We start from the raw sequence: 14,371 nt of genomic DNA, 5'->3' as shown, positions 1-14,371 counted from the left end.
TTTGGCATGAAACATCTTCTAATGAGTGTCTACCAAGTTTGTTCAAATAAAAGCCCTAGGGTCAAAATTGGCCCCGCCCCAGGGGGTCATTGATTTTCCCTATATGCATATAGTAAAAACTTAAAAATCTTCTTTTAAAGAACCCAAAGAGCTAGAGCTAAGATATTTGGCATGAAGCATCTTCTAGTGAATGTCTATCAAGTTTGTTCAAATAAAAGCCCTGGGGTCAAAATTGGCCCCGCCCCGGGGGGCATTGATTTTCCCTATATGCATATAGTAAAAACTTATAAAATCTTCTTTTAAAGAACCCAAAGAGCTAGAGCTAAGATATTTAGCATGAAACATCTTCTTATGGGTGTCTACCAAGTTTGTTCAAATAAAAGTCCTGGGGTCAAAATTGGCCCCGCCCAAGGGGGTCATTGATATTCCCTTAATGCATATAGTAAAAACTTATAAAATCTTCTTTTAAAGAACCCAAAGAGCTAGAGCTAAGATATTTAGCATGAAACATCTTCTAGTGAGTGTCTATCAAGTTTGTTCAAATAAAAGCCCTGGAGTCAAAATTGGCCCCGCCCCAGGGGGTCATTGATTTTCCCTATATGCATATAGTAAAAACTTATTAAATCTTCTTTTAAAGAACCCAAAGAGCTAGAGCTAAGATATTTAGCATGAAACATGTTCTAATGGGTGTCTACCAAATTTGTTCAAATAAGGGCCCTTGGGTCAAAATTTGCCCTGCCCCGGGGGTCATTGATTTTCCTTATATGTGTTAAGCAAAAACTTAAAAAAAAAAAATCTTCTTTGAAAAAAAAACAAATAGCTAGAGTTTTGTTACTAATCATGAAACATCTTCTAGTGAGTGTCTACAAAGTTTGTTGATATAAAAGCCCTTGGGTCAAAATTGGCCCCGCTCCGGGGGCCATTGATTTTATTTATGTGTATAGCAAAAACTTAAAAAAACTTCTTTGAAATAAACCCAAATAGCTAGAGTTAAGATATTAAGCATGAAACATCTTCCAGTTAGTGTCTTCAAAGTTTGTTCAAATAAAAGCCCTAGGGTCAAAATTGGCCCTGCCCCGGGTGACATTGATTTTCCTTATATGTGTATAGCAAAAACTTAAAAATCTGATTTAAAAAAAAACAAATAGCTAGAGTTTAGATATTAAGCATGAAACATCTTCTAGTGAGTGTCAAATGAGGTCAAAACTGGCCCCGCCCTAGGGGTGTCATTGCTTTTAACTATATTTGTGTAGTTAAATCTTAAAAAATCTTTTTTTTAAAAACTCAACGAGCCAAAACCTTAGATGTTTAGCATGAAATATCTTCTAATGGGTGTCTACCAAGTTTGTTCAAACAAAAGCCCTGGGGTTTAAACTGGCCCCGCTCTGGGGGCCTATATACAGGTGAGGGACTTCAGGGCTATCATGGCCCTCTTGTTTTATATAGTTTTGTTTAATATTTGATGTTTACTATGGTGTAAGAACACAGTGAAAAAAGTCGGCAGTCCATAATCAATAGTGTACGAGATTTCGGATAAACAAATTCGGCTCACGTTATTTTTCATATAGTAAAAACTAAAATACCTTCTTGTATGAAGGTACAAGGCTTAGAGCTTTGATATTTGGTATATGATATCATCTATAGGTACTCTACCAAAGTTGTTAAAATTTTGCTTTAGCGTCAAAATTAGCCCCGCCCCGGGGGTCATAGGTTTTCCTTTTATGTATATAGTAAAAACTTAAAAAATCATCTTCTAGAAATTGACAAAGACTAGAGGTTAGATATTTTGCATGAAACATTGTGTAGTGAACCTCTACCAAGAGTGTTCAAATTATAGCCCTGCGGTCAAATTTGGCCCTACCCTGGGGGTCATTGATTTTCACGATGTACATATAGTAAAAAAATTAAAAAATCTTATTGTCTGAAGGTACAAGGCTTAGAGCTTAGATATTTGGTATAATTATGATATCATCTATAGGTACTCTACCAAAGTTGTTCAAATTTTGCCTCTAGTGTCAAAATTTGCCCTACCCCAGGGGTCATAGGTTTTTCTCCCCGGGGGTCATTGATTTTCACTATGTACATATAGTGAAAAATTAAAAAATCTTATCGTCTGAAGGTACAAGGCTAAGAGCTTTGATGTTTGCTTTATAATATCATCCATAGGTCCTCTACCAAAGTTGTTCAAATTTTGCCCCTGGTGTCAAAATTGGCCCTGCCCGGGGGCAGTGATTCTCATTATGTACACATAGTAAAAACAGAAACTTAAACAAATGTTTTCTGAATTGGAGAAAGCTACAGCTTAGATATTTGACATGAAATGTTGTTTGGTGGACCTGTATCAAGATTGTTTGAATTAAACCATTGGATCAAAATTTTGCCTTGCCCAAGGGGACAGTGACCTACTTTCTTGTCCTTTGATGTACAGCCATGAAATTTGGACTATGTGCACATTTTTATTTGTAAAATTGAACTTTGATATCAGGTGACCTAGATTTTGATGATGTGACCTATTTTTTGTCCTTAATGTGTATGAAATTTGAACCATGGGCACAGATTAAGATGTAAAGTGAACTTTGATACCAACTGGCCTAGATTTTGACAAAGTGCCTTACTGTGTTGTCCATGGAATTTTGGCTATGTGAAATATGACCTTCACCACCAAATTCACTAGACTCAACTGCATTGATAGATTTCTACTCTGATCTTTTATTTGAATAACAATAGATTTAATAACCACTAATCTTATAAAAAGAATTAGATAGGTCAGTGATCTATGCACTATGGAAATCTTCAATTGTATAGAAACAAAAAAAATAAGTTAGGAATTATGAGCAAAAGTAACTCATGATGTTAACTCATTTTTTTCTCTTGACTATTTTACACTTATTAGTCCCCTACCGGTTTACCGGAGGGGACTTTAGGTTTACCCTCCGTCCGTCTGTCCGTCCGTCCGTCAGTCAGTCTGTCCGTCTGTCCGTCCGTCAGTCCGTCCACAAAACTGGATCCCGCGATAACACAAAAAGTACTGAAAATATTTTAATGAAACTTGATATATGGATAGATGGCAGTATGGAGATTATGCACGTCTTTTTCTTTTCTTCCTATGTTGAAAATTCTGGTTGCTATGGCAACAAATAGACTGAAAATATGGCAAATTTTACACATAACCTGGATCCAGTGATAACACAAAAAGTACTGAAAATCTGTTTATGAAACTTGCCATATGGGTATATGGCAGTATGGAAATTATGCACATCCTTTTCTTATCTTGCTATGTTGAAAATTCTGGTTGCTATGGCAACAAATAGACTGAATTTCAAGATTTCTGATTCTAGGTTTTAAGTTTTTTCACTATAAGTTCTTTATTTCTTCAGGTATTTTCTTCAAACTTTAAATATAAGTTGCTTGTAATCAACCACATCATATGTGACAAGGTTTACAACTCTAGCACAAAATTTATCAGAATTACCTCCCTTGAACTGAAAATTTCATGAAAAAAACATTGTTTTTTTTAATAACTTCTTTTTCTGAAATGTATCTACTTCAAACTTCATATAAATGTTTCTTATTATCACTCAACATTTGTGAGTGTTCAATACTCTAGCAAGACTATTTCCAGAATTATGCCCCTTTTGAACTTAGACTTTTTTTTCGAGAAATTGGTAATTTTTACTCCAACTTCTTCAATCATGATAGGATTTTAAAAATGTTATATTTTGATAACAGGGATGTTTAAAAAAAAACTTTAGAGTGTCCTTCAGTCCGTCTGTCTGTGGCCCTTCAGAATGTTGCTTGGGCTCTTACCAGTAGGGGACTTATGGATTGCTTGCAATACTATGATAATTGCTTGTTTAAATTGACCTAATACAGCAATGTTATAGTATCAAATGAAAATTACATACTGGAATATATAATGCATATATATATGTTGAACTAAAACTATATAGTTATAAGAACAGGGCTCTCAGTAGGGTCAGAATTTCACGAGTCAAAGACTCTTTGGCCAAAATTTTCATGAGTCAAATAATTTTTTTTCTAGTGTCATTTGACTACAGGAATCATTTTTATGTTACAAAAATTACTGTATTGGAGGTCATTTTGTGTAGATTCTCAAGTCTAAATTGATAATATTTAACATGGAAAAAATGCCTAGTTATAATGTAAATATGTAAAAAAAAAACAACAACAAAAAACAAAACAAATAACAACAAAAAAACTAAACAAATAAAAAAGAATGAATTGCATCTTTACTGTGAAAGAATAAAATAAGCAGCAGCTTTTCTGATTAAATGTATAAAATATAAAAAATATCTTTACTGGTATGCTATATATCATATTAATTTTAAATACCAAAATGCACTAGGAATATTTAATGGAAAAAGAAATAACAAATGTACAGGCACTCCAAGTAAATCAAAGACGTATTATAAACCTTTAAAAGCCACCTCAAGTATGTAATTCTTACTAGTTGATTAGAGCTATTTTTAGCGCTGTCAAATTGCATCCAATGATGTCGCGCTTCAGTGCACAGGCTATAAACAAAACGGTGACATTTTTTTTGAGTGTGATTTGAACATATGTAGGATTTGATAGGTAATTAGGGGTGGATTTATGGTAATTATTATTGCATAGCTGAAAATCCCACATGGCAAATTGACTCTTGTGCAGATTTTATCACGTGTCAAATTTGTGCATTTCCTGATTTTCACGAGTCAAAACCCGGGTCCCTGTGTCAATCGAGAGCCCTGTAAGAATAAAGCAATAACCTTTGTCTATCAGTATTGATATGCAACCTTTTTTATTGTTCTTTCGTTCTACTTTTTGGGATGTTGATCATAGCCCATCTGTGATAACATTAAGTATTATGAAGGAATGAAAATCTCTATGTTACCTTCCAGCATAATTAAGTTTGGTAACAAAATCATACATGCAGTTGGAAGTGTTAATAGGTCTTGTAAAATATGTCCTAAATATTACTGACTTCAATAAATATAATTTATTTTGTCCCTTTATAACTATATAAAAAAAATCAGGGACTTCCAACTTGGGGAAGGGACTTTTGAATTCAAAAACAGATGTCCCGTTGGGATTCCTGGCTGAAAAGTTAGTGTCAACCCCTGATAAAGGGAATGGCAAAAAATTAATAATTTTTGTAAGGTGCCATGCAAAATACTAGCTGCTAGTGCACCAAGACCATGCCCTCATTATTCCAAATAAGCGATAAATTTACTTTTAGATTTTTAGCTCGACTTTTCTATGAAAAGGGGAGCTATCCTACTCGCCCCGGCGTCGGCGTCGGCGTCACACCTTGGTTAAGTTTTTCGTACCACCCCACTTTATTTCAGAAGTATTACAAGTATGGCTTTGAAACTTACCATACTTGTTCACCATCATAACCTCCATCTACAGACAAGAGTACATAACTCTGTCAAGGTTTTTGACAGAATTATGGCCCTTTTTTGACTTAGAAAGTGTATTGAGCTTGGTTAAGTTTTTTTGTACCACCTCACTTTATTTCAAAACCATTGGAGGTATTGCTTTGAAACTGACCATACTTGTTTACCATCACGACCTTCATCAACAGACAAGAGGACATAACTCTGTCAAGGTTTTTGACAGAATTATGCCCTTTTTGACTTAGAAAATACATTGAATATGGGTAAAATCCACTTATTGCCTTAACCCTTTGAGATATTGCTTTGAAACTTTTAATGCTATTTCACATCATTACCCCCATCTGTACGCAAGAGAAGGTAACTCTGTCAAGGATTTGTTTTAAAAATTAAGGCCTTTTATCGACTTAGAATCTTGGTTAAGTTTTTAGTACCAGTCCACTTTTTGACTGAACTGTTTGAGATATTAATTTTTTTTCTTTCTTACCAGCCCTCTTTTGACTTAAACATTTCAAACTTTGCTGCAGTGTTCAAGGATATCACACAATTCAGTAAAATAATTCTTCACTAAATATCTTAATGCTCATGGCCATTGTTCACTTTAAAAATACAGAGATTCTTGTATTGCCTTTTACTGCAAAAACTTTTTTTATTGGCAAGCAATAAAAAAGTCGAGCGCGCTGTCTTACGGACAGCTCTTCTTGTTATTTAATATAAGATATAAGTTAACAATAAAACCTAGGCTTACAATGGACTATTATATAATCTGTAAATAGCTTTGAATGCCTTTCCTTGATTGGCTTAGAAGCAACTTTTTGTTAAAAATACAGGTCAATATCAGAGAATTTTCACTGTTTTTAGCTCACCTGACCACGAAGTGGTCAAGGTTAGGGGTGTCATCGATTCAATCGATATCGGTGTATCAACGATTTTTGTTATCCGATTCGATATCGATTCCATTTTTTAAATATCGGATATCAAATGCACATATATTTCTAGCTAAAGAGACTTCAGCGAACAGGTTTTATAGAACTGACAGACCTGTTTACTGTCGCAAAACGTCAAAGTAAAAGCGACATATAAAGTTATGGATGCCAGAAACATTTTTTTTCTAAAATGAAAACGGAAATCAATGCCAAAGTTACCTCCCAGTGTCTCCAACAAATGCTGCCTAAATTCATTGTAATCTCGCACATCTGCTAAGTGGATGTCAAGACCCCTCAATTCAGATTTTAAAAAGGGAAAATGCCAAGAAAAATTTGACAGTGTTTCTTTGTACAAAATGTTAAACTTTAATAATTATTCAGGTTCTAAACACTATAATTTGCCAATTAAACCCGGCTTAATTGGAACGGCAAGGACGGGATTTAGCATGATCAGTAACTACGTAATAGCAACAACAACAACTAAAGTAAAATGGAAAAGGCTTTAAACTTTATAGTTACTAGTCATTAGTTTTCATTTATAGCTAAATGATAAAAAAAAGAAACAAATTGTTCAGTTTTCATAGTTTATCTTTTTTGCATTTGTCTATATATAACTGCTTTGTCAGTGTCCTTAGGAAACATTTAAAAAGACTTGAAAGCTAAAATTTAGCCTGGCAATCGATATATCGCTGTATCGCCGATAATTCATTACCGATATATCGATAAAAAAAAACCCCTTATCAATGACCCATAAGGTAAATGAGGGGCATGTCTGGCGTCAGAGTAGTTCGTCGTAAAAAATTTGGGGTTTTTGGCCCTAGTTTGTTTGGGATCATTGTCAAATTTAGCAGTCCAGTTTTGTTTGGGATCTTTGTCAAAATGTTTTCTCAATAAAATACAGATTGAGTTCGAAGATGGGTTATCTCGAGTCAAAAACTAGGTCACAGGAGATAAAAATAGAAAAAGCTTGTTAGCACTCCAGTGGCTGCAGTTTTGATCCAGATATTCTGGAAATTTGTCAGGAAGAATGTTTTGATGATTTCTAGGTCAAGTTCAAAGATGGGTCATCTCGGGTCAAAAACTAGGTCACAGGAGCTAAAAATAGAAAAAGCTTGTTAATACTCTAGTGGCTGCAGTTTTGATCCAGATATTCTGGAAATTTGTCAGGAAAGTTGTTTTGATGATTTCTAGGTCAAGTTCAAAGATGGGTCATCTCAGGTCAAAAACTAGGTCACAGGAGCTAAAAATAGAAAAAGCTTGTTAACACTCTAGTGGCTGCAGTTTTGATCCAAATATTCTGGAAATTTGTCAGGAAGGTTGTTTTGATGATTTCTAGGTCAAGTTCAAAGATGGGTCATCTCCGGTCAAAAACTAGGTCACAGGAGCTAAAAATAGAAAAAGCTTGTTAACACTCTAGTGGCTGCAGTTTTGATCCAGATATTCTGGAAATTTGTCAGGAAAGTTGTTTTGATGATTTCTAGGTCAAGTTCAAAGATGGGTCATCTCAGGTCAAAAACTAGGTCACAGGAGCTAAAAATAGAAAAAGCTTGTTACCACTCTAGTGGCTGCAGTTTTGATCCAAATATTCTGGAAATTTGTCAGGAAGGTTGTTTTGATAATTTCTAGGTCAAGTTCGAAGATGGGTTATCTCCGGTCAAAAACTAGGTCACAGGAGCTAAAAATAGAAAAGGCTTGTTAACACTCTAGTAGCTGCAGTTTTGATACAAATATTCTGGAAATTTGTCAGGAAGGTTGTTTTGATGATTTCTAGGTCAATTTCGAAGATGGATCATCTACGGTCAAAAACTAGGTCACAGGAGCTAAAAATAGAAAAAGCTTGTTAACACTCTAGTGGCTGCAGTTTTGATCCAAATATTCTGGAAATTTGTCAGGAAGGTTGTTTTGATGATTTCTAGGTCAAGTTCGAAGATGGGTCATCTCCAGTCAAAAACTAGGTCACAGGATCTAAAAATAGAAAAAGCTTGTTAACACTCTAGTGGCTGCAGTTTTGATCCAAATATTCTGGAAATTTGTCAGGAAGGTTGTTTTGATGATTTCTAGGTCAAGTTCGAAGATGGGTCATCTCTGGTCAAAAACTAGGTCACAGGAGCTAAAAATAGAAAAAGCTTGTTAACACTCTAATGGCTGCAGTTTTGATCCAAATATTCTGGAAATTTGTCAGGAAGGTTGTTTTGATGATTTCTAGGTCAAGTTCGAAGATGGGTCATCTCCAGTCAAAAACTAGGTCACAGGAGCTAAAAATAGAAAAAGCTTGTTAACACTCTAGTGGCTGCAGTTTTGATCCAAATATTCTGGAAATTTGTCAGGAAGGTTGTTTTGATGATTTCTAGGTCAAGTTCGAAGATGGGTCATCTCTGGTCAAAAACTAGGTCACAGGAGCTAAAAATAGAAAAATCTTTTTAACACTCTAGTGGCTGCACTTTTAATCCAAATATCCTGGAAATTTGTCAGGAAGGTTGTTTTGATGATTTCTAGGTCAAGTTTGAATATGGGTCGTCTCCATTCAAAAATTAGGTCACATTGCCGAAATATGGAAAACCTTTTTAACACACTAGAGGTCACATTTTTGACTAAATTGTCATCAAACTTGGCGAGGATGCTTGTCTAAGACATTGCTTGGATGCGGTTGATGGGTCAGGGGAGCGATCCAGGGCCATCATGGCCCTCTTGTTTCTTCTAAAAATAGATTTTCAGTGTATATTCACCGTTTTTTTCCCTGGAAATCCCCCAAAAGACGCGAGCCTATGACATGACGTCACGCCAAGTTTATTGTTATAATTTAGAGAAAAATGTTGGGCAATTCGCCAAAAAAAGTCAAATTAATCTATTTCAGTTACGGTCTTAACTTTTTTAAAGAAAATAACGAATTTAGCTTTTAAAATACAGAGTCTATTAACAAAAATAAAAATAAAATGTTTATAACATTAATTAAGAAACTTTATAGCATCAGCAAATGATTCTTTCTTGGGTTTTACAGTGGAATTATGGAATTATTTAATCAGCACATAATAAAATATTAAAACATAAAAACACTTTCTATTTTAGAAATTGGGTTACCTATGCATTTTGAAGCTCTGTTGAAAAGTGGTGAATGGCAAAGTTTGAAATCACAACCGAAAGTCACCATGAGGGCAATGGCTGCAGAAAAACGGTATAATTTTTTTATTTTTAAACCTTACATCATTGTACATATATATACACTTAACAAATCTTATAAGTGTGCACCATTTATGTCCTTATAACTTTTTCGTTTATCAATATATTTCTACAAAATTTTGCGTACTGACTATTGGCTGCATTTTCACACTTTTCCCGTGTTCAGGCATGTCAATTTTAATTATGAGGTGCGTTCAACCATGAAGGAACTTAATTCGCAAAATGCACGAAAAATTGTCAGAATGGGTAAAATAAAATTGCACATGATATTCTCGGATACGATAGAGATCGACACATCAGAAAAACACCACATGGGTAGATTATCTATACAACAGCATGACATAGCCCGGGCATTGGTCAACGCTGGAGTACACCAAACAGAGGTTGGTAACAAAATTTATTTGTTTAAATGATTATTTTAATTTCTTTGCATTGTAAAAGGCCGAATATCATTTAAATTCAGTTTCTACCTAAGACAAACATAAATGCATATATTTTTTATTTACTTATTACATGTATGTATCATTTGAAGGTTGGTGCCTCGCATGGTTGTACACCGAAATATTTCCAAAGGCTAATCATTAAGTACAGAGCAACTGGCATCGTTGGTAACCTTCCTCACCGACACCAAAATTATCTACAACGATATGCAACATCGATGTGACGACACTGCCAGGCTGTAATACACTGTCAGGATGGGCATACACGGTATTAGGACATCATTTTGCAACATCAACTTTTGACATGCATTCACATATTTTAGAAATACATCTTAAATTTGTATCTTGAATGGAATTAAAATTGATAAAAATGATACTGTGTCTCTTTTCTGTATTTATTCAAAATTTCAGCATGATCGGGCAAATATTGATACACATATGAAACCATTTATACATGCACACTTATAAGATTTGTTAAGTGTATATATATCGTAAATATAGGAGTGAGCTTATTAGTCAGTTGTTTTTGGCTCACCTGTAATTGCTGTCAAATATGATAAGAGCGATTCCTGGTGTAAGCTTTTTAAACTTGCTGATTAAATAGTGGCAGGGGTCGTGAATTTATGCTTAAAAAAAGCGATGTTTACATATGCGAATTAAAGGGCAATATGTCCGTTGCATCTGCATATCATGTCACTTAAATGTGTTAATTGCTGTCAATTATCGGCAGTTACTGTGTGCAGGCTGTCCAGCGTCCCTAAAATTCCTAAAAAAATCCTTTTTTTTTTAGTTTGGCTAAAATTCCTAAAAAAATGAAAAATTCAAAATGCCCTATTTTTCACTTAAATTTCTTTTTTTTTTATGTTTTGTTATAAACATATCCCGAAACAACCATTTTTCAATCACAACCTTAAAGTTACATTTAATAAATTTCATAAAAACAGAAATAGCAACACTTCATTAATAAATTGGGTTTCACATCGACTTCAGATCTTATTTTGGTGTTTAGACAACCAAAATGACTTTTATAAGCAATCTGCAACCTCCTTGTGGCGAAATCGAAAGTACAATTTCTATTTGTATATTGGAAACTCCGCCTCCGGATCATCCGTACATCAATATTAAATCAACAAACATGACTATAAGTAGCAGTCCTGATTTAACAGTATATTTCCGCATTGTACAGATGTTTTCATACAAATTTCTTTTTAATTAGATGATTACTTTTTCTGAACCCAAGGCTTAGTGCACAGTGAAATTAAAACGGTTAAAGTGGGTTTGCACAAGAAAATCTCAATTTGCTGTGTTTGTTATGCAACTTAAACACTGTGGCGTAGCTCATACACGAGCTGATTATAGTCTTCATTTGCATGTTAAAATTCGTATACGAACTTTAGTGTTACCATGGGGTTTTACGTTAAAAACGTGATTTATGAACAATATTTGATGAGATTTACAACAATTCTGTTAAAAAGATTAATGAAACTGTAGATTGCTTGTTTTTTAGGTCCATGGCAAAATATTTTTACATATTTATTTTTAATGTTACTTCAAACCAATCATTGGTGCTGATGTCTGACTAAAGTGCATAAAGTCACATGTTGTATTACTTCAACCCCTGCAGAAATGCCATACTTGATTAATTGTCAGATGTTATTAGAAAAACAATATGAAACCGTTGTTTTAAATGGAAAAATAAAAATTGTCCCACTTTGACTATATCAAAATAGTCACTTGTTTAAAGTAGAGGTAAAAATATTTCCAAGCAAGTTAAATTTTTTAATGGCTACAGAGTTTTACCACTTACCTCAGTCTTAGGTGTATTTAATCAAATATTTATATGATTTACCACTAAATATTCATCAGACTTTATGTAGGGGTCCTTATTAATAAAATCTGAATTTGTAATCAAGTTATTTTCAAGTGGTGACTGTAGAATGGATCTTTTGTAAGAGATACCAGTGTAAGTGTAGTGTAAGTTTTTTAATGGCAGGAAAAACTGAAAATTGTTGAATAGACTGACTCTGTTGTGAAATTTTCTACAATTTTTAGTAGCCCTGACATATCTTGAACAAATTTTCAGTGGTGTTTGAATTTAGGTTAAAATATTCCTGGGAATGACCTGAATGGGTCATATTGTTTTTCAAAGAAAGATCAAGACTTGTTAAAAAAAACGTACCAACCTTAATATGAACAAGTGTTGATAAATGCATTTATAGCTAAAATAAAGTTTAAGCATAATTTCCCCTTCCATTTATTATTGGCTAATAACAGCTAAACTAATTGAATATTGGTTGTTCCGGGATGCTTATAACTTTGAAAATGTTTTCATTCTAGTTATGTTTTTATGTAGTTTTTCAGCTCTTATTCAGAGTAGACAGTTAAAGGCAGTTGACCAGTAAATCCATTTATGCACTTGTGACTGTGGTACACTGGTTGACACCTTTGCTATACCGGTAACTGATCTAGAGCATTATTTGTGAGTTTCTTTTGTGTCAAATATGTAAAGTTGAACCCATATCATGGTCTTTTGGGGGCCATAATTAAGTTATAAAATTCCAAATTTTAGCCCTAGAATTTCTTTTCCTTACCCTAAAATTCCTAATTTTAGCCCTAAAATTTCTTGAATTTTGCCCTAAAATTTGCCATAATTTTTTGTCAGAGGGTGCTGGAGAGCCTGTGTGTGTTGCCAATTCAGTTTGATTTACGCCTGGAGGCGAGGATTAATTTTATTGGCATGCGCTGTGTACATGCGGCAAGTAAAAAAGCGTGGCGAAGTTGATTTCACTTTGGTGTTTAAACCCGGCAAGTTCAGAACATTTAGGCTCAGTCGCCCAAATCTCCCAGTTGTGAAGGCCCTGTGTCTATAGTAAAAACTTTAAAAAAAATCTTCTTTTAAATAAACCATAGAGCTAGAGCTTAGATATTAAGACAATGAAATAATCTTCTAGGTAACTGTCCTACCAAATTGTACAAAGTTGGGCCTCCGTTAAAGACAATCTTCCTCTTAAAAAAACCCAAAGAGAAAATGGAGCTTAGGATATGAGCATTTGAAACATCTTCTATAATGGGTGGTCATACAAATGTTTGTTCTAAATAAAAAGCCCGTAACGGTCCAAAATTAGCTGCCGGCTCCCAGGATGGTCCATTGATTTTTTCCTTATATATACATATATATATTATAGTAAAGAACTTAAAAGAATCTTCCTTGTGAAAAATCCAAAAGAGCTAGAGGTTACATATTTTGCATAAAACATCTTCTAGTGGATGTCAACCAAGTTTGTTCAAATGAAAGCCCTAGGATCAAAATTGGCCTGGCCCCAGGTGTCATTGATTTTCCTTATATGTATATAGTAAAAACTTTAAAAATCCAAAAGAGGTAGAGCTTAGATATTCAGCATGAAACATGTTCTAATGAATGTCTACCATGTTTGTTGAAATAAAACCCCTAGGGTCAAAATTGGCCCCATCCCAGGAGGTCATTGATTTTCCTTATATGTACTGTAAATCCTGTATTTTTCGCTATTTCTTCGGGTGAAAGGGTATCTACTTAAACCTTTTGACTTATTTCTCAGGTGAGCAATCCAATGGGCCCTCTTGTTGTGGTTTCCAGTTGATAATTGTGTAAAATGTCCAGCCTTCACAGGTCAAACTACTGGTAGGATTTCAACCAAACTTTACAGGACATAGTTGTGCACATCACTGGCATGTTCTGCTTCCCTGCACAAAATGGCCCCCAGAGCTAAAAATAGAAAATTCTTGTCCGGCTTTCACAGGTCAAACTACTGGTGGAATTTCAACCAAACTTTACTCAAGTGATCTGTACTATCCCTAGTTGTGCATATCACAGGCACATTCCACTTGGCTGCACAAAATGGCCGCCAGGCCTAAAAATAAGAAAAATCTTGTCCTGCCTTGGGCGATAAGTTTTCCTTATATGTATATAGAAAAATCTACTTCTCTGAATTTACAAATGCTAGAGGTTAGAAATTTGGCATGAGACATTGTCAACCACTAAGGAGATTGTTAAAATTATAGCCATGCGCTCAAAATTTTGCCTTGCCCAAGGGGACAGTGACTTACTTTCTTGTCCTTTGATGTACAGCCATGCAATTTGGACCATTTCTAAAATTTAACTTTGATATCAGGTGACCTAGATTTTGATGATGTGACCTTCTTTCTTGTCCTTTGATGTACAGCTTTGAAATTTGAACCATGTCCATTTGAACATTAAGATGTAAATTAAACTTGGATATCAGCTGACCTAGATTTTGACAAAGTGTCTTACTGTGTTGTCCTTTGATGTACAGTCATGAAATTTTTGCCATGTGAAATATGACCTTCACCACCAAATTCACTAGACCCAACTGCATTGATAGATCCCTGCTCTGACCTTTTATTAGCTCACCTGTCACAAAATGACATGGTGAGC

At 34.5% G+C, this 14,371-nt stretch overlaps 1 protein-coding gene across 2 annotated transcripts in view; it reads left to right on the top strand.

Moving 5' to 3' along the window:
- Positions 1-14,371, top strand: part of LOC132723963 (KAT8 regulatory NSL complex subunit 1-like) — a 66,845-nt gene that overhangs the window by 26,249 nt on the left and 26,225 nt on the right. For both annotated transcript variants that reach the window (XM_060708769.1, XM_060708770.1), the window contains exon 3: positions 9,389-9,494. In XM_060708769.1, coding sequence (XP_060564752.1) covers positions 9,389-9,494 — 106 coding nt within the window. The remainder of the gene's footprint in view (positions 1-9,388; positions 9,495-14,371) is intronic.

This window comes from Ruditapes philippinarum, unplaced genomic scaffold (genome assembly GCF_026571515.1).
Source record: "Ruditapes philippinarum isolate M1 unplaced genomic scaffold, ASM2657151v2 ctg329_1_1_1_1, whole genome shotgun sequence".
NCBI lineage: Eukaryota > Metazoa > Mollusca > Bivalvia > Venerida > Veneridae > Ruditapes > Ruditapes philippinarum.
The sequence above is the reverse complement of the archived record's forward strand: the minus strand, read 5'-3'. Positions and strand labels throughout refer to the sequence as shown.